The following is a 16,793-nucleotide window of genomic DNA, read 5'->3' as shown; positions in this document are numbered from 1 at the left end:
GGGGAGCTAGTGAGACACTCATGAGGTGTTTCTAGGCCTTCTTGATGCTTTCTACCATCTTCTTTGCCTAGTTGAGCTTCTGTTAGTGATGCCATTTGTTCCGCTTGCTCAACAGGTTTATTTGAGGCTGTTGCCTTTCCTTATTTGTGTCACTTGGTTTGAGCACGGTGCATTATTAGTAGCTTGCTTCCTTGACTAGTGCAAGTAGGAGGACCAAATGACTGACTCGAAGATTTTTTTGGCTCACATTGGAGAAAGCATCATCATTGCTAGAGCTTTTGGAGAAGCATGGCAGGGCAACTAGCATCAAATAGCTAGAGCTGACATGTTTTTGGTCTTTATTTTTTTGTTGCGAGGGTAGGGATTGAGTTACTCTCCACCTTAAGGTTTATTTACAACGTTGGCATACAATGGTTTTTTCAAAGGTTTGGTATCAACCTATATCTCTCCCCCTCTTTGATCTTTTGGTTGTGCATGGAGGATTGGCCTGCCCTCTCCCCCTACTATAAGATTAGGTTTTTTTGAATGGGTTAAGTTACATTTCAATGTTAAAGTATATTTTTTTCTAAATTTTTAACATTTAAAATTCAATTTCTATTAAAAAGTAATCCAAAACCAAGGTAATCCTTACACTATATGAGGTGTCTTTTTATAAATTAATACTGAACAACTAAAAAAGGAGAGGAACATGACTAAATATGTCCCTAAAACATAAACTAGCACAATGTAACAGTAGAGAGAGTTCTTATGAGGGCCATAAATATATCTAGCTCAAACCAATGCAAACATATGCTTCTGAAGAAGGACAAGACCCAAGATCACCAACCCAGATGTTAACACCAAAATGACCATGGCTGGTGGTCCTGGACAGTGACAATGATGAGCAAAATAATGCAACATGCCAAAGAGATATGCTTCAGAACTTAAGGACCCTAGACTCAAGAGAACTAGAGGCAAAGCCATCGACTATGCAAGGGAGTCAAATAGCTTGATGCCCAAGCCAACAAGTAGCTAACAACGGAGGGAACAATACAACTTGTATGGCCACATGTCTCAACGTTCACCATGTCAGCCGATGCATGCAACTTCTTGCATACAATGGATCTAGGGAATCTGGAGAAGGTTAAGTATGGCACAATAGCGTATAATGAAAAGCCTTTACAGATCTACCTCAGTAGATCAAGAATGCAAGAAGCTTTCTCATTCCCAAAGGCACGAGAAGAATATCTAATGAAACATTTGGATGCAAGATTCATTGAGATTCAGGATTGGTTCCCACCTAACACAAAGTCACAAAGCAAGGGAATATGCCATGAGATGACCCCAATATGCAAAGAGGCACCAAGTTTCTAGCTGAAATTTTCAATCATACAGGAGTCAGAAAAAATAACATGTCAGTAAAAACTCTTACACTCCTTGGTAGTGAAAAATTACAAGATTGGGATCAACTCATATCCTTGGTGAGCTGTTAACATATTATGTATCCATTACCCATAATGGCAAAAGCTACATTGCCCATCTATCGACCCTTATAATTGGCTTTGTAATACAGCAAGAGGAAAACTCTACACCCCTCTCAACACATGAAATAGAAGACATCGAAACATTGATATTATCTCTAGAATGGGACCTAGAGCCCCCATCAACTCTCAATATGGATGACATGGATAAACAACCATCCGAGCAAACTCCAAAGAATGACAATGTGGATCTCTGCCAATGAATTCTGCAACTCAGTTGAAAATTTCTACTGCAACAAATTGACTCAAAGGAAGAAATCAAAGAGGGAGCCTCGCCACACAATGACTTTACAAGTGAGCCAGATAGTGTACCTGTTCAAGAATCACAACTCAACAATGTTCACGACTCCATAGTTCTAGGGCCACAGCCCCACATCATCTCTAGTGACCCTCTAAATAGGCTACCATTAGGAGAAAGATCAAGATTCCACATGGCACATGGGAGGCAACTATATTATCAATAAAAACAAGGCTATTGCACATTCTAGATCATACATCATCACAATCAGCAATTGCAACAATGGTCAGAATTATTTGCTAGCATGGCATCAGATAAGCAACAATGAGAAATAGAAAGACAGATGATCCCATTGCTCCAAACCAAGCTGCAAAGTGCCAAGACTAAAATTCATAAGCTCAAGGAAATCATAGCAGAGCAAATGCAACAATAGCTCTTTGTACAAGATTCTCTAGTAGAAAGTAGGAAGGATGCTTCACTAGCTATAATTTTTCTCCAAGAAAAACACCTACAGCTATCTGATGTCTTGAGCAGAAAGGAAAAGGTCGAGCTATCCCTATCCCAAATGCAAGTCCCTTATGAGGATCTGAAAAAAGAAATGGTGCATTTAAACAAAAGCTTGCTACTTAAAGATGATCAGATCCATGCCACAATAAACATAAACAATGAGTTGCAGCAAAGCCTCAAATAAGGTAAACATCAAATTCAAGCACTAGAGAAGGAATGCATAGCATCAAGGGAAACACTTCTGAATGCCAAAGCAGAACTGGATACTCAAGAATAAGAGATTCCATGTTAATACTGACGTCGCTAGTGTCATTGGTGTTGTGCTTGATTATTGTGCTTTGAGCGCGGTTATGTTGGGATCGGTTGATTCGGTGATTCGTTCAATCAATTGTTAATAACTAATGTAATTGGCAGCTTGAGTACAGGTGATGGAACTCATAGCGAGGATTGGAGTTAGTGCGAGGGTACCGATCGAGGTGTCGCACAGTGCATTATATGTGGCCATGGGCCAATTTTGTATTTGTTTAATTATTGCAAGTTTGAGCAATATATTTTGTTGAGGACATAAATCATTTTGGGCCCTAAGATGGCTATGTAAAGCAAATCCCTCATTTTTAGATGAGAGGGATAATTTTGGTTCCTTGGTGCTTTTATGAAAAATCATAAATACTCTAGATGAGGAAGCGTGAGCCACTCATCTAGAGGGGGGAGATTGTACCGAGTCTGTTGTCGCTTTGTGGTGTGATGGTGTTCTTCTTCTCCAATTGATTAAGTGGTGACTTTGTGTGTGAAAGAATTACCTTTTTGGTTTCAGTGGTATCAGAGCAATGGTGACGCTCTTGTGAAAGAAGAAGGCTACCTTGTGGCTCATGTGAAAGTTAATAAGAAGTTTCTCTCGAGAAGGACGAAGAAGAGAAAGCCCACGGGAAGAAAGAAAGGGAAAATTTTGAGGTTATGACCGTGGTCATTTTGTTGCACGAGAGGGAGCGGGCGCAGTGATAGAGAAGTTTAAAAAAGAAATAACAATTCAGCGCCATCGTTTTGTGCAAGCAACCTTGACCATTGCGCCTTGATAGCCGACGCAAAATTATGCAACCCAAAACTCCACCATCTCTGAATTTTGGAGTTAGGCTCACATCAAAGCTCTGCACAATTGCGATAATCCGTAGTACATCATGACAGCACCCCGCTTGCAGATGTCGCACTCCCGATAACTGTGCGCGCCTCAGCTTCTGAGGATCTCCATCGGGTCTGGACTCTGCCAGCCTACTTAGCGTGCGGCCCGCCTACCCAGCCTACTGTACCTCGATCGCCTGTGCAGAAATTCGGCCACGTGATTTTTTCTTGTGTCGTCGCGGACAGCAACGCGCATCGGTCTCGCAGTCTCCATAGCACCGCCCTTGGGAAAGAGGCCTTTACAAAGGTCTGGAAATTCGTCGCCGCCAATTATCTCTGTAGTTCCACAGTTACTGCTCACGTTGAGTCACGCATCTTCGAATCACGGACCTACGAAGAACTCTGCCATCGAAGATAGCAGCCACTGCAGTCCTGCAAATTCATCATCCTTTGTCTGTGCCATCGTGCGACGCAGACGCTTTAGCATTTTCAAGTGAAAGTTCCTTTTGATTACTTACAAAGCAAAGGACCCCAAAGGTTCAAAGGCTCTCTAAAGAATTTATTACTTTTTTAAAGAGAGAGCTCTAAAGTTCAAAAAAAGAAGCTTTCTTCTTGGCGATCTGCAACAAATACATGAGACTTTCTAGTGGCACCCCTACAGGGAGTGGACATTATCTTAGGAATGCCATGGAGGCATCAATACAATCCTAAGATAGATTACGATTCACATCAGATGTGGATAGAGAAGGACAGACAAGAAATATGTTTGAAAAGCTCAATGAAATCTGAGGTCAGTCCTTTACTCAACCACACACAAGCCAAAAGAGCAATTAGAAAATGTAAGAAGACATATCTTATTTTGGTGAATACGCTTACGGCTATTCAGCCAAACACTAAGCCTATGCACCAAAAATTTCTCTCTCAATTTTCTGTCTTAGAGGATTTACCACCTAGACTTCGACCAGAAGATCATAGGATAGAAATCCTACCGGGCAACACTCCACCTTGCAAAGCTCCTTATAGAGTCAACCAGCTAGAGTAAAAGGAAATACAGAAGCAAGTGGAGGAACTGATAGAGAGAGGATTGATAAGACCCAGCAGTTCTCCTTATGGAGCACCTGCCTTATTAGTCAAAAAGAAAAATGGAACCTACCAAATGTGCATAGACTATCGTGCACTAAACAAAATCACAGTGAAGAACAGATATCCAATCCCTAGGATTGATGATCTTTTGGACAAATTGAAAGGGGCCAAGATCTTCAGTAAGATAGATCTCAAATCCGACTATCATCAAGTTCATATGATAGAAGAAGATATATACAAGACTGCTTTTAGAACTCAAACGGGACATTATGAGTTCTTAGTTATGTCTTTTGGACTAACTAATGCTCCAGCTACTTTTAGTAGGATGATGAACCGAATCTTTCTTAAACACCAAGATTGTGTGGTATTATTTTTCGATGATATTCTGATGTTTAGCAAAGATGTTGAGGAGCATAAAGAACATCTGAAGCTAGTCTTTTCACTCTTGAAAGAAAATCAATTGTACATAAATCCTGAAAAGAGTAGTTTCTTTCAAAATCAAATAGAGTATTTGGGTCACATTGTATCCGTCGATGGGATTCAAGTAGATCCAAAGAAGATTGAGTGCATAATCACATGGCCTAAACCCCGAGATATACATGAATTAATATCATATTTGGAATTGTGTAGCTTTTATAGAAAGTTTGTCAAGAATTTTGCATACATTGCACATCCATTGACAGACCTTCTTAGAAAAGCTAAGCATTTCTTATGGACTGAGCGTCAAGATAAATCTTTTACAGCTTTGAAAGAAGCTCTCACTCAAGCTCCTGTGTTGCAATTACCCGATTTCTCTAGACCATTCTTTGTAGTTGTAATCGATGCTAGTGGATATGGAATTGGAGCCGTACTTATGCAAGATGGACATCCAATAGCATATGAGAGCCGAAAATTAAAACCAGCAGAATCCAATTATAGCACATATGATAAAGAATTAACCGATGTTGTCCATGCCTTATAAATGTGGAAACATTATTTGATGGGATCTGAGTTTCTTATCAAAACTGATCAGCAAAGTATCAAGCATTTGTTGACTCAGCCACTTATATCTCATAGGCACATCAAGTGGGCATCATTTATACAGAGTTTTCAGCCCATGATTTAGTATCAACCTGGAAAGGAGAATGTAGTTGCTGATGCTCTTAGCAGAAAGCCAAGTATTAATCACATCACTGCTGTAGAGACCCAGCCTTTTGAAGGTATGAAAAATTCTTATCAAGGGGATCCGGACTTTTTTGATATATAAAACAAATTAGAAAATAACAATTGGAATCCTATGTTGTATTATTCATGCAATGATGGATACCTCTTTTATCAAAAGAAATTATGCATCACTCGACCCTTTAGACTAATTATAATGGAGGAAATGCACCAACCACCATATATGGGACATAGGGGAGTGGCTGCCACTTTACAAGTGATAGCAAGAGAATTCCATTGGCCTACTATTAGAAAAGATGTGGCTAAGTTTGTAGCCGAATGCATCACTTGACAGAAGATCAAGAGTTACAAAGGCAAGACCCTAGGATTGCTTATGCCTTTGCCTATTCCTACACAACCTTGGGAACAAATATCTATGGATTTCATAACAGGTTTTCCTACTACCGCGAATCAAAATGATATGATTTGGACGATAATAGATCGCTTTAGTAAGCAAGTTTATTTCATCCCATGCAAGAAGACTTTAACAACTCAGCAAGCTGCACATTTATTCATCAAGCATATCTTTGTTCATCATGGCTTGCCAAAGATTATAGTGTCTGATCAAGATTCAAAGTTTTGCAGTAACTTCTGGACTGCATTATTTCATAATCTAGGCACTAAATTAGACTTCTCATCAACTTTTCATCCAGAATCAAATGGACAAATTGAAGTTACAAACAGTACTATTCTGGATGATAAGAGCTTATGCAGGAAGTCAACCAAAGACTTGGAACAAATACATTCATCTATTACAGTTTGCTTATAATAATAATCCTCATTCTACAACTAGAAGAGCACCCTTTGAGATTATCTATGGGAAGGTTTTACCTATTCCTATCACACGATTAACCCATAGAGTGAAAGAAGCAGATGCATTTACCCATGATTATCAAAATATTCTCAAAGAAGTTCAAGAAGCGATTGCAATAGCTCAAGAGAAGTACACAAAACAAGCTAATAAGAAACGGAAACACATGCTCTTTAAAGAAGGTGATTCTGTACTTCTTCGGATTGAGAAAAGAAGATTGAAGAGTGTTGAGAAATGGCCAGTAATCAAGATGTCACCACGTTTTTATGGACCATTCAAGGTGATTCAGAAAATCAATGATCTAGCTTATAGGCTTAAATTACTTGATAATTGGAAAATACATAATGCTTTCCATATCAGCCTCTTAAAGCCCTTCAAAGGACCTTTACCTATTCATCCTATCTATGAAGAGGCCCCATTGATTGTTGATGAAGAAGAAATTCTAGAACCCGAATGCATTGTTGATCATCAACAGACCTCGACCTAAAAAGGAAATGTCTATACTAAATACTTGCTCAAATTTAAGAACCATCCAAGAGAAGATGCTCAGTGGATGCCTAAGCGGTTCTTTCGAACTTTTCCAGACCTCCTTAGTTCCTATAATCAAACACGCAACTGAGGTCAGTTGCAATCCAAGCAAGAGGGATGTTACAAAAATTATATTTATGATTTATCTTGCTTTGGACATTATTATTTTTAGTCAAGTGTGACTATGGCAAAGAACTCCATAGGAGCGCACCGGACGCCGCAGGGGTCCTAGTGGAGTACTTTGTGTGGTTAGTTGGGGACGCCTGACTAGCTTGTGTTTTGCCATGCTAGATGTTCGGTATTGTGGGTGATTCCATGTTAATACTGATGTCGCTAGTGTCATTGGTGTTGTGCTTGATTATTGTGCTTTGAGCGTGGTTATATTGGGATCTGTTGATTCGGTGATTCGTTCAATCGATTGTTAATAACTAATGTAATTGGCGGCTTGAGTACAGGTGATAGAACTCATAGCGAGGATTGGAGTTAGTGCGAGGGTACCGATCGAGGTGTCGCACAGTGCATTATATATGGCCATGGGCCAATTTTGTATTTGTTTAATTATTGCAAGTTTGAGCAATATATTTTGTTGAGGACATAAATCATTTTGGGCCCTAAGATGGCTATGTAAAGCAAATCTCTCATTTTTGGATAAGAGGGATAATTTTGGCTCCTTGGTGCTTTTATGAAAAATCATAAATACTCTAGATGAGGAAGCGTGAGCCACTCATCTAGGGGGGGAGATTGTACCCAGTCTGCTGTCGCTTTATGGTGTGATGGTGTTCTTCTTCTCCAATTGATTAAGTGGTGACTTTGTGTGTGAAAGAATTATCTTTTTGGTTTCAAGTCAGCACAAAATCTATTGCTATAGGGCATCATTGCATTATACCAAGATCTTGTTGCAGTCCTCAAGCAAGAGGATCACATCGAAGGAAGAGTATGCATTCAGTGAAAACACTTGCAACTCAAGATGCTACATGCAACATCTAGTCTTCATTAGACTAGGCCAGTGAGCACAAAGACTCTCCGCGATCTATTCCAGAAGATGGAATCTATGCCAGAAGATGGATGAGGATGAGAGAAATGTGAGAGAAATGTGCTTTGTCTCTCAGTGCATGCAAATCTCCTATAGTTAATGCCTGATGCGATACTTCTATATGAGTGCTTGATGGGAAATCCTCTTCGGGTAGTAGCTGGACTCCTACCCTTACTACAACAATCACCATCCACTTCCCTTGGATATAATTCCAAGAAAAATCCTACATTGAAGCTGACAATGCCTACCAAAAGCGACAAATATCTACCCAAGGAATATGTGGTCTACCTTCAATCTAATCTCCCCTATATTGCCACTCTCTTTTTTCACCTTCTCACATCCCTCCCTAACTCCAATAACATCCTCCATACCTTTCTAGAAATCCATGCTAACCCATATTCCTTGTCATGCCTCTCAACACTACCTACTAATCCAAGAATCTAACTCCTACCATCTAGTAACACCTGACTTTTTCCCACTACTTGAAAACCCCTCCCTTGAAGACTATCAAGTCGCTAAATCCATTTGCCCTACTCTCCCTCCACTTTCCACCAACATGCCCCTACTTCCCCCTTCTCTAATTCACTACTTGCTTCCACCTCATGTTTGTTACCTATTACCTCTTCCTCTCCCCCAAGACCACATATTCCTCATATCTCAGTTGAATTTCCAATGATTCCTTCAATGAGCTCCACGAATTGGATAATCCAAATCACACACCCATGCGAGAGTTGAATTTGGATACAGACAGGATTCCCATGCATGGTAATCCCATAGGTGATTTTTGGAAGCATTATCTAGATATGCAGTTAAGAGGAGGATGGGATCTCTCTGGGATTTCCATGCACATTTGCCAAGCGCAAATCACTCCAACTTAAGCAGCAATTGGAACCACAACCTGCTTGTTGGTGTAGATTCAAACTACTCAAAGAAAAGTACCTCCTTGAGTATTTACAAGCTCCATCTTCCTTTCGAACGCATCTCATATTTGATGTGGTACCCATATAAAGAAGATGCTCCTCGCATTTTGTCACTAATCAATAGATACTCCAAGGTCAAATGGACAAGCCAAGAAACACTCATCATAGCCTTGGCTAAACATGCAACATAGATGCGAGGTAGTTATAACAAAACACTCAAGGAGAGCACCAAATATAGTGAAGCTTTAACAGTAATCCTGGAGGTGTCCTTCACCACCATTGATGACCATTTACCCAAGCTCAGTTTCAACCCAAATCAACAAATACATGCTCAAACAACCAGTCGCCTCTTTCAAAGAGTTGTATCTCTTCAAGGCGGTATGTGTGTTTGTTTGATGAAATGGTTGGCACTGGCTTCTTAAAAACTAAGCAAACAATTTATAGTGTTCGTGGGGGGCTAATGAGAGGAAAAGATCAACAACAAGCTCGATCCGTCTATCACTGATGCCATCTTTACCATACTCATTGGGTAAAAACCACCACAGCACAACATCATCTGCACACCCAACCATAACCCGAGGATGGGTAATCAAATCCGTCTAGGGGAGTTGTTAACCCTGTGGCAACAAGGACCAGAAGTGCAGTCTAGAGCAATGACAATGAGATCATTGTGTGTGTAGAGTAGCAGCAAATCTATGCTTGTAATAACTTGAGCGTGAAAGATGGTATGATGAATCTTAAAGGATGAGGATAGCAAAAATCCTTTCTAGAAAAGATCCAATCATCTTTGCAAAATCAGGATCTAGAGAGAGAAATGCTAAAATGAGAGAGAGAAAGACTAAAAGCCTACACAAGGTCCCCCTACTTTGTGGAGGGACTCACAAGGTCCCCCAACATTGTGTAGGAACTCAAGAGGTTTCCCCACTTTGTGTAGGGACTCATGAGGTTCCCCCACTTTGTGTAGAGACTCAAGAGGTCCCCCCAAAAAGTGGAGGGACTCTTGTCCAAGAGGTCCCCTACAAAAGAGGTCCCACCCTAGAGGTACCTACGGATTGTGTACAGGCCAACATGTATTAATATCTCTCAATGGAATGCAACTCCCACTCTTTGGGGTTTAGTGTTCAAGCTCACGATTGTGATTCATGTGATTGATCTCCATTGCATCCATGCTTCCTTACACTATCATGTTCTAGCATGTCCTTACCCTTGCACTCCCTACCCTTGTACTCCTTCCTCCTCCCCCCTCCTCCTTCCTCCTCCTTCTCCCTTCTTCCTCCTCCCTCCTCCTCCTCCTTCCTTCTCCTCCTTCTCCTCTTCCCTTCTTCCTCCTCCCTCCTCTACTCCCTCCTCCTCCTCCTCCTCCCTTTTTCCTCCTCCTACTCCTCCTCCTCCTCCTCCCTTCCTCCTCCTCCCTCCTCCCTCCACCTCCTCCTTCCTCCTTCCTTATCCCCCCTCCTCAACCCTTACCTCTCAAAGTCACAAAGGAGACTAGCTCTCCACTCCTCAACGCTGGACTCCTTCTAAACCCTGTAACCCTCTTTGAACCCTGGAACACTAGATAGCTCTCTCAACCCAACCTCCCTTATGAACCTTGCAACCCCCTTCTAAACCCTTAAACTCCCATGGAGGCAAGAGCCTCCATCTATCGTCGTGATCAAGCCTTCTTTCTCACCCATGCGCGCATGAGAGCTACTTTCCATGCTTTAGCCTACACCTTTCACCAGAATACGACCCGAGGACCTATGCTACAACAAGCAACAACATGATTGTAGGTGACCAATACCCTCAAAACCTAGACTTGGGAGAGATAGAGACAACAATAGCCACGAGGAGAGGAGAGGTGAGGGGCTAAGGGAGAAACCATGGAGATAGGATGTGTGAGGAGGTGTGAGGTTGAGGGAGTACCTGCAAAGAGAGGGGAGGACAAGGTGGAGGAAAGGGCGAGGAGACAGCTAGAAAGAGAGGAGAGTGCCTAAGCACCATTGTGACAAGGGAAAACAAGAGAAGTTAGAGGTGGTGATGAGCTTTAAGGCCATCAAAAATAGCTATCAAGACTACAAGACGAAGTTGTGATGAGCTTTAAGGCCATCAAAAATAGATATCAAGACTACAAGATGAAGTGTTTGAGAAAATAGTTGATGGTTGTTTTATGTATGAGGTCATAGCTTGAGACGCAAAAGGTGATAACAAACCTTTATCCATATTTATAAATCTAAGGTCGCTAACCCGTCGGAGACGGGTCATGCTACTCTACGAGTGGGTGTAGCAACTTAGTCTAGACAAACCTAGCAATAAACGTTGTTTGTTGTGACTACCAAAACCTACTAATGCCTGCACAAGTATTTGGTGAACAATCTACACATTAGGAGGACTCTTTAACTTGAAATTTAGTGATGTTCAAGCTCTCTATGCCTTGAAATTGGGTGATAGATTGAGCTATCTTTATATCGATCTTTTTGAAATGTTATAAACATATATAGCTACTTCTTTCTCATTTGCATTGCAAAGGTCATTATATGCATACAAGATATTCCCACTTCCCTTGTCACTCATTAAAAATAATATTCTCCTATTAGAATAATTTTCATTGTTTTATGACGATCTTCATTTTAGCCATCATGTCTTCAAAGCACTCTCGATTGCAACTAGTGCAATTATCATTGATTAGGCAAAAGAATGCCTTTAGAGGGTGGGTGTTGCCTTTTCAAGTGTTTAAAACAATTTGTAAGAGCATAAAAGCATGTTTATAAAGTTGAGGGACTTAAATCTGATTGATTCAGGGGGTGGGAGGGTGTATACACAAGGCTCTTAACAAAGTGGGGAAGTGATGGCTCTAGTCCAAGCTTTGGAGTAAGGGGCGGCACCATTGTGAGTAGAGTGGTGGTTTGGCTATTGAGGTTGTGGGCTGGCGAAGGTTTCAATGTCTGAGACCTTTGATGAGAAGGAGAGGGGGTAGCTAGGGAAGAGGAAAGAAGGGGTCTATTGAGTCAATTCTGTCATCATACGCAAATATTGTGAACCATCTCTTTTAGTGGTGGCTTCTCATAACTATTGTACTAGGAAGCCTAAATCATTTTGCATGTAGACATTTCGGATCATAAAGTGTGGAATGAATCAAGTCACAAGAATTCTTTCGGCTATGAAGTTCCTATGGAAAAGTTCGAACCTAAGCTAGAGAAACTTGTGAGAGGGAGTGGGTGGGGGGGCGAGGGGTATATATTTTCTTAACTCGAAGGGTTTGTTCATTCAAGGAGCTTGAGAGGTTACTGGTTTACAAATGTGAGTTACCATCTAATACATGCAAAGCACATTTTTTGGGTAAAGAGTGCTTCCTTTTGGGCATTCCTTTTTGTTCATTGGTGTGAGGAACCATTGTCTGCCTTTTGGTATCCATTGCACATCAGGAGTTTAAAAACACCTTCATTCTTGAATTTGGCATCATTTTGTTGGATTTCTGACTCCCTATCTCTGCTTCAACGTTTTTCCTGCCAATGTGTTGGAACTCGAGTTTAAAGCAACCATTCATAGATCTGTCAGTTTCGGTAGACTCAGGAGGTCCTAAAACTTCTCTGTTGCTCATCATTCACACTCCAGTGGTGTTTACAAACATGTTTATTTGCAAAAATATTTTTTGGTCCGTGTGTTGGACCTAGTGATTGGGACCACGATTTCAAAAACCGTCTATTCCATTGCATTCCGGAGGCCCAAAAACCTCTACCCGTCATCCCTTGCACAATTTTGTAGAGATTTGGAGAAGTTCCGTCTCTCTAAGGCACTGAACCATATGTTTCTTTGTCAAAAATCCATTCAAAGGTTCAAACCTTTGATTTTTGGATTATAGGTCAATTGTAAGGGTTGACTCCCCGTTTCCCATTCATCGGTTGGGATTTTGGAGTTCCAGTAGAAGAGAGATATTTGCAGATTGTCTTGCTGAGTCCGATTATGCAATGACGCCCATGTTTTGAAGCATCTCAAGTTCTATTTTCACTAGCGATCATTGCCGTAGGGCCGTGATTTTGGATATATCTTATGCAAGTCACTCTAGTCATAGTCCGTGTGTGCTCATTCGTGGTTCGCATTGGGTTGCAATGGATGCTTTACAGGCCATTTGGATGGATTACGATCCTTGTTGGATGCATTGATAGGCCCAAATTGCCTTGTGGGATGCTTTATTGATGGATGTTTAGCACACAAATGCTATTTTATGCTGAGAGACAGCTTTGACATATTGTAGTGGATGCACAGGTTGTGCTATGATCTCTTGGATGAGATTTTGTTGATGCATATGCTCATGGACAACATTTATGCTTGAGGCATTTTGGCACTTATTGGCATTGGGATTACCATTGTTTTGCCATTGCAATTGGCATTTTCTTTTGGGCCAGATTTACTCTATGGATTTCTAGTATATGCACATGAGTCAGATGCGTTTTGATGCTTTGAGCCTTGAGTTTTGGTGACACTATCCTTCATTAAGGAAAACATATTTGGATGCACCTGGTATTTGGTGTGATTTCTCTCTTGCAAGTACTAGCATTTGGGATTTTGTTTCATTTGCATCATGGCATCCTCTTCCATGTCTGAAAAGGAGTTTTTCAGCATTAAAAAGTTTGATGGGACAAACTTTTCTTTATGGAAATGTGCTTCTTGTATCCTGCTTGTTGCCATACATAGACTTCCGTCTAATCTCCTCAGCCAACAAGCTACCCACAACATCATCAAACAGCATTCCACCAAGTGCAGAGTTTTTGACAATTGTACGAAAGGTATCCCACGAGGGTGACAATGAACACAAGAGAAATATTGCCTTACTCTCCGTATCAAAATTCATCTTCTGAGCTTGAAGCTGGCTAAAAATAATATTGAATTCATTCAAGTGAGAAGCAATGGAGACCCCTTCCTTCATCTACAGCTCAAACAACCTCTTCATAAGGTAAACTTTATTAGAGGCAGTTTCCTTCTCATAAGTGGCACATAATTCAAATCTTCCGTAGTCTGCTCATTTACTGCTACTGTGAAATAAACTGACTCTGCAAGATGAAGTCTAACAGTAGACTTTGATAATGCATCCAACTCATTCCAATCATCCTCAGACATATCTGCAGGCTTAGCTCCAGTCCCTACCAAGGGTGCAAGGGGCAGATCACAGTTCAGAGAGAAGTCCCAAGTCTTGTAGCAAATCCAAGGCACAGAACATTGAGTGTTACCATTGTGGCAAGAAGGGCCACATGAAAAAGGATTGCTACAAGCTGAAAAAAGAGCAAAAGGATAAGAAAAAGAATGCAAATTGGGGTGAAAATAAGAAGGAAGAGATTCCAAGGGAGGACAAAGGAAAAATGAAGATCCACTGATAATAATGCTAATAACATTCTCTTCGTGTTTAGTCTACCTGCAGACTTGCTTACCACTTCAGATGATGCATATTCCCAGGATTGGATTTTAGATTCTGGTGCTTCATTCCATGTTACTCCATAGGGAATGGTTCTCCACTTATCAGAGTGGAAAGACAGGTTGTGTGCATCTTGGAAATAACTATGCATGTGACATAGTGGGAGCAAGTGACAAAGTTTTCTTTTGCAAATGGGTCCCACCTTATTTGTTAGGTGTTCATGCCTATGGTCCTCTTTGGCCACTCCTCAAGATTCTCAATTCTGCACCACTGAAGAATCAGATATTTTATGCAATCCATAAAAAACTCCTTTCATGCACCATCATATATTTTATGCGATCCATAAAAAACTCCTTTCATCATGCACCAAAGCTTTACAGTTTGCATTTTTTTATAAAAGCAAGGGGGGCAACTCGATCTTATCGAGTACTAGTGCATTAGTCACACATCGTTGAGGAATTCTAGAAGTTTGAGACACTTACACCTCCCCACCTCTTTTTGTTGAGATTACCAAGAGGAACTTGCTTAGGGAGTGAGAGAAAAGACATCCAATATGAGAGCGAGGACATCCCTGCTGTGACCAACCATGTCCAAGAGTTGTCGTGAAACCATGTCCAAGACATTGCTCTCACTCAACACAACCAACGCCTGGTCTCGACGTAGTAGTGCTCCGTCAAGTCATGGTTGTCCCTCCTCACCCACACGTGGCAACTCCTATTCCTCCTCCACCACCACCGTCGCTCCCAAACCCACCTCCGTGGCGCCACCTCCTTCTTACCAATGGTGTGTCGTAGGCGCTGGCCCTGCGGGCATCGCCGCCGTCGGCCTTCTGCTCGACTCCTCCATCCCCCCCTTCTCCCTCCTCTGGATCGACCGCTCCTTCTCTGTCGGCGACTTCGGCACCAATTGGAAATACGTCTCCTCCAATACCACCGTCGGCCTCTTCCTCCGCTTCTATCGTCAGTGTCAATCCTTCGAATTCAGCAGCCGCAGCAGGAGATATGCCATCGAGGACATGGGCGAGCAGGAGACTTGCTTGTTGGATGTGGCCGCAGAGCCTCTGCGCGACATCACGCAGACGCTCAGGAAGAAGGTGGTGAGTGTGGAAGGAGAGGTCGAGCAACTGAGAGAGAAGGATGCTAAGTGGGAATGCATCGTCTCCTCCTCTTCCTCCTCCTCCTCCTCCTTCGTCGCCTCCAACGTGATCCTCGCCACCGGTGCTCTCCCTCGTTCCCTCCCCTTCCACCGTTCCCTCCCCTACGTTCAAGTCATCCCTATCACCACCGCCCTCAACTTCTCCCTCCTCTCCTCCTCCATTAATTCCTCCGACACCGTCGCCATCTTTGGCTCCTCTCACACTGCCGTCATCCTTATAAGGAGCCTGCTAGAGAGCACCCCTGTGAAGAAGGTGATCAACCTATATAAACAGCCTCTTCGGTATGCTTTGTATATGGACGATTGGATATTGTTTGATGATACCGGGTTGAAGGGTGATACAGCGAGGTGGAGTCGAGAGAATCTGCACGGAGAATTACCTGACCGTCTCGTGCGCGCCTTCTCTGATGACAAGTCCATCGCCCACTATCTCCCCTTCTGCACTAAGGTCGTCTATGCAACAGGGTTTGACAGGAGAGAGATCGCACGGGGGATAGAGGGACTGCCCCCTCATCATCCCTACAACGCTCACTGTGGTATTATCGCCCCAGGTCTGTTCGGATGCGGGATCGGGTACCCAGAGCAGAAGATGGATAGGTATGGGAATGTGGAGATGAGGGTTGGGTTGTGGAAGTTTATGCAGTATTTGCAAGGGGTGATACCACTGTGGAAGCAGTACAGCGTGCTGGAAGGGATTGGGCAGCCGAAAGGGGCTCCCAGGACGAGCAAGAATGGAGTATTCAGATCAAAGTTGTAAGTTGGGGTCGGTCGGGAATAGCATGGAGACGGCTTGCCTGTGTATGCACAATGGCGCTGTGACTGGAATACAGTGCAAACACGAGTAATAAGATAAACAGAAACTCATAATTGATTCTCCTCAGACCTTATGCTGAAGGTTTATATTTCCTTCCGGATGGTTTCAGGTTAGTTGTTAGGTGTAACCGTGTTTTGTTTGCCAGGGTCAGGTCTACTTTAGCTCTTCCTTTCTGGTCTTCTTTTGGACGTTGCCTCCGTGTTCCTTCGCATGCTGCTTCATCAGCTTGCATGCCGTCTACCTTCTTTGCTCATGTTCCTTCTGCATTCGAGGGATTGCACTTGCTTTGCAACGGCCTCTCACGACTAGAGTCTTTCAAGAGACATCGTCATCTTTGGGGCTTTGTACACGTGGTTGGTGACCTGTTCTTACGACTGTTGTCTTTTTAGAGAGATCTTTATGCAAGAGATGGCAATTGTGATCTGCCGCAACTGGTTAGCGACCTGTTCTACTTCACCCTTCCAGAGAGATAAAGATTG

At 42.2% G+C, this 16,793-nt stretch overlaps 1 protein-coding gene across 1 annotated transcript; it reads left to right on the top strand.

Moving 5' to 3' along the window:
* Window positions 1-14,955: 14,955 nt before the first annotated feature.
* Window positions 14,956-16,374, top strand: LOC147905669 (monooxygenase AgnR1-like). Its single transcript, XM_087373369.1, has one exon. The coding sequence runs from the start codon at window positions 14,956-14,958 to the stop codon at window positions 16,255-16,257; it is 1,302 nt and encodes a 433-aa protein (XP_087229495.1). The 3' UTR covers window positions 16,258-16,374.
* Window positions 16,375-16,793: the final 419 nt, after the last annotated feature.

The sequence above is a fragment of the Dipteris shenzhenensis genome, chromosome 1, assembly GCF_047967505.1.
Source record: "Dipteris shenzhenensis isolate YYH24624 ecotype China chromosome 1, Dip_SZ_1.0, whole genome shotgun sequence".
Classification (NCBI taxonomy): Eukaryota; Viridiplantae; Streptophyta; class Polypodiopsida; order Gleicheniales; family Dipteridaceae; genus Dipteris; species Dipteris shenzhenensis.
This window is presented reverse-complemented; position numbering and strand designations above follow the sequence as displayed.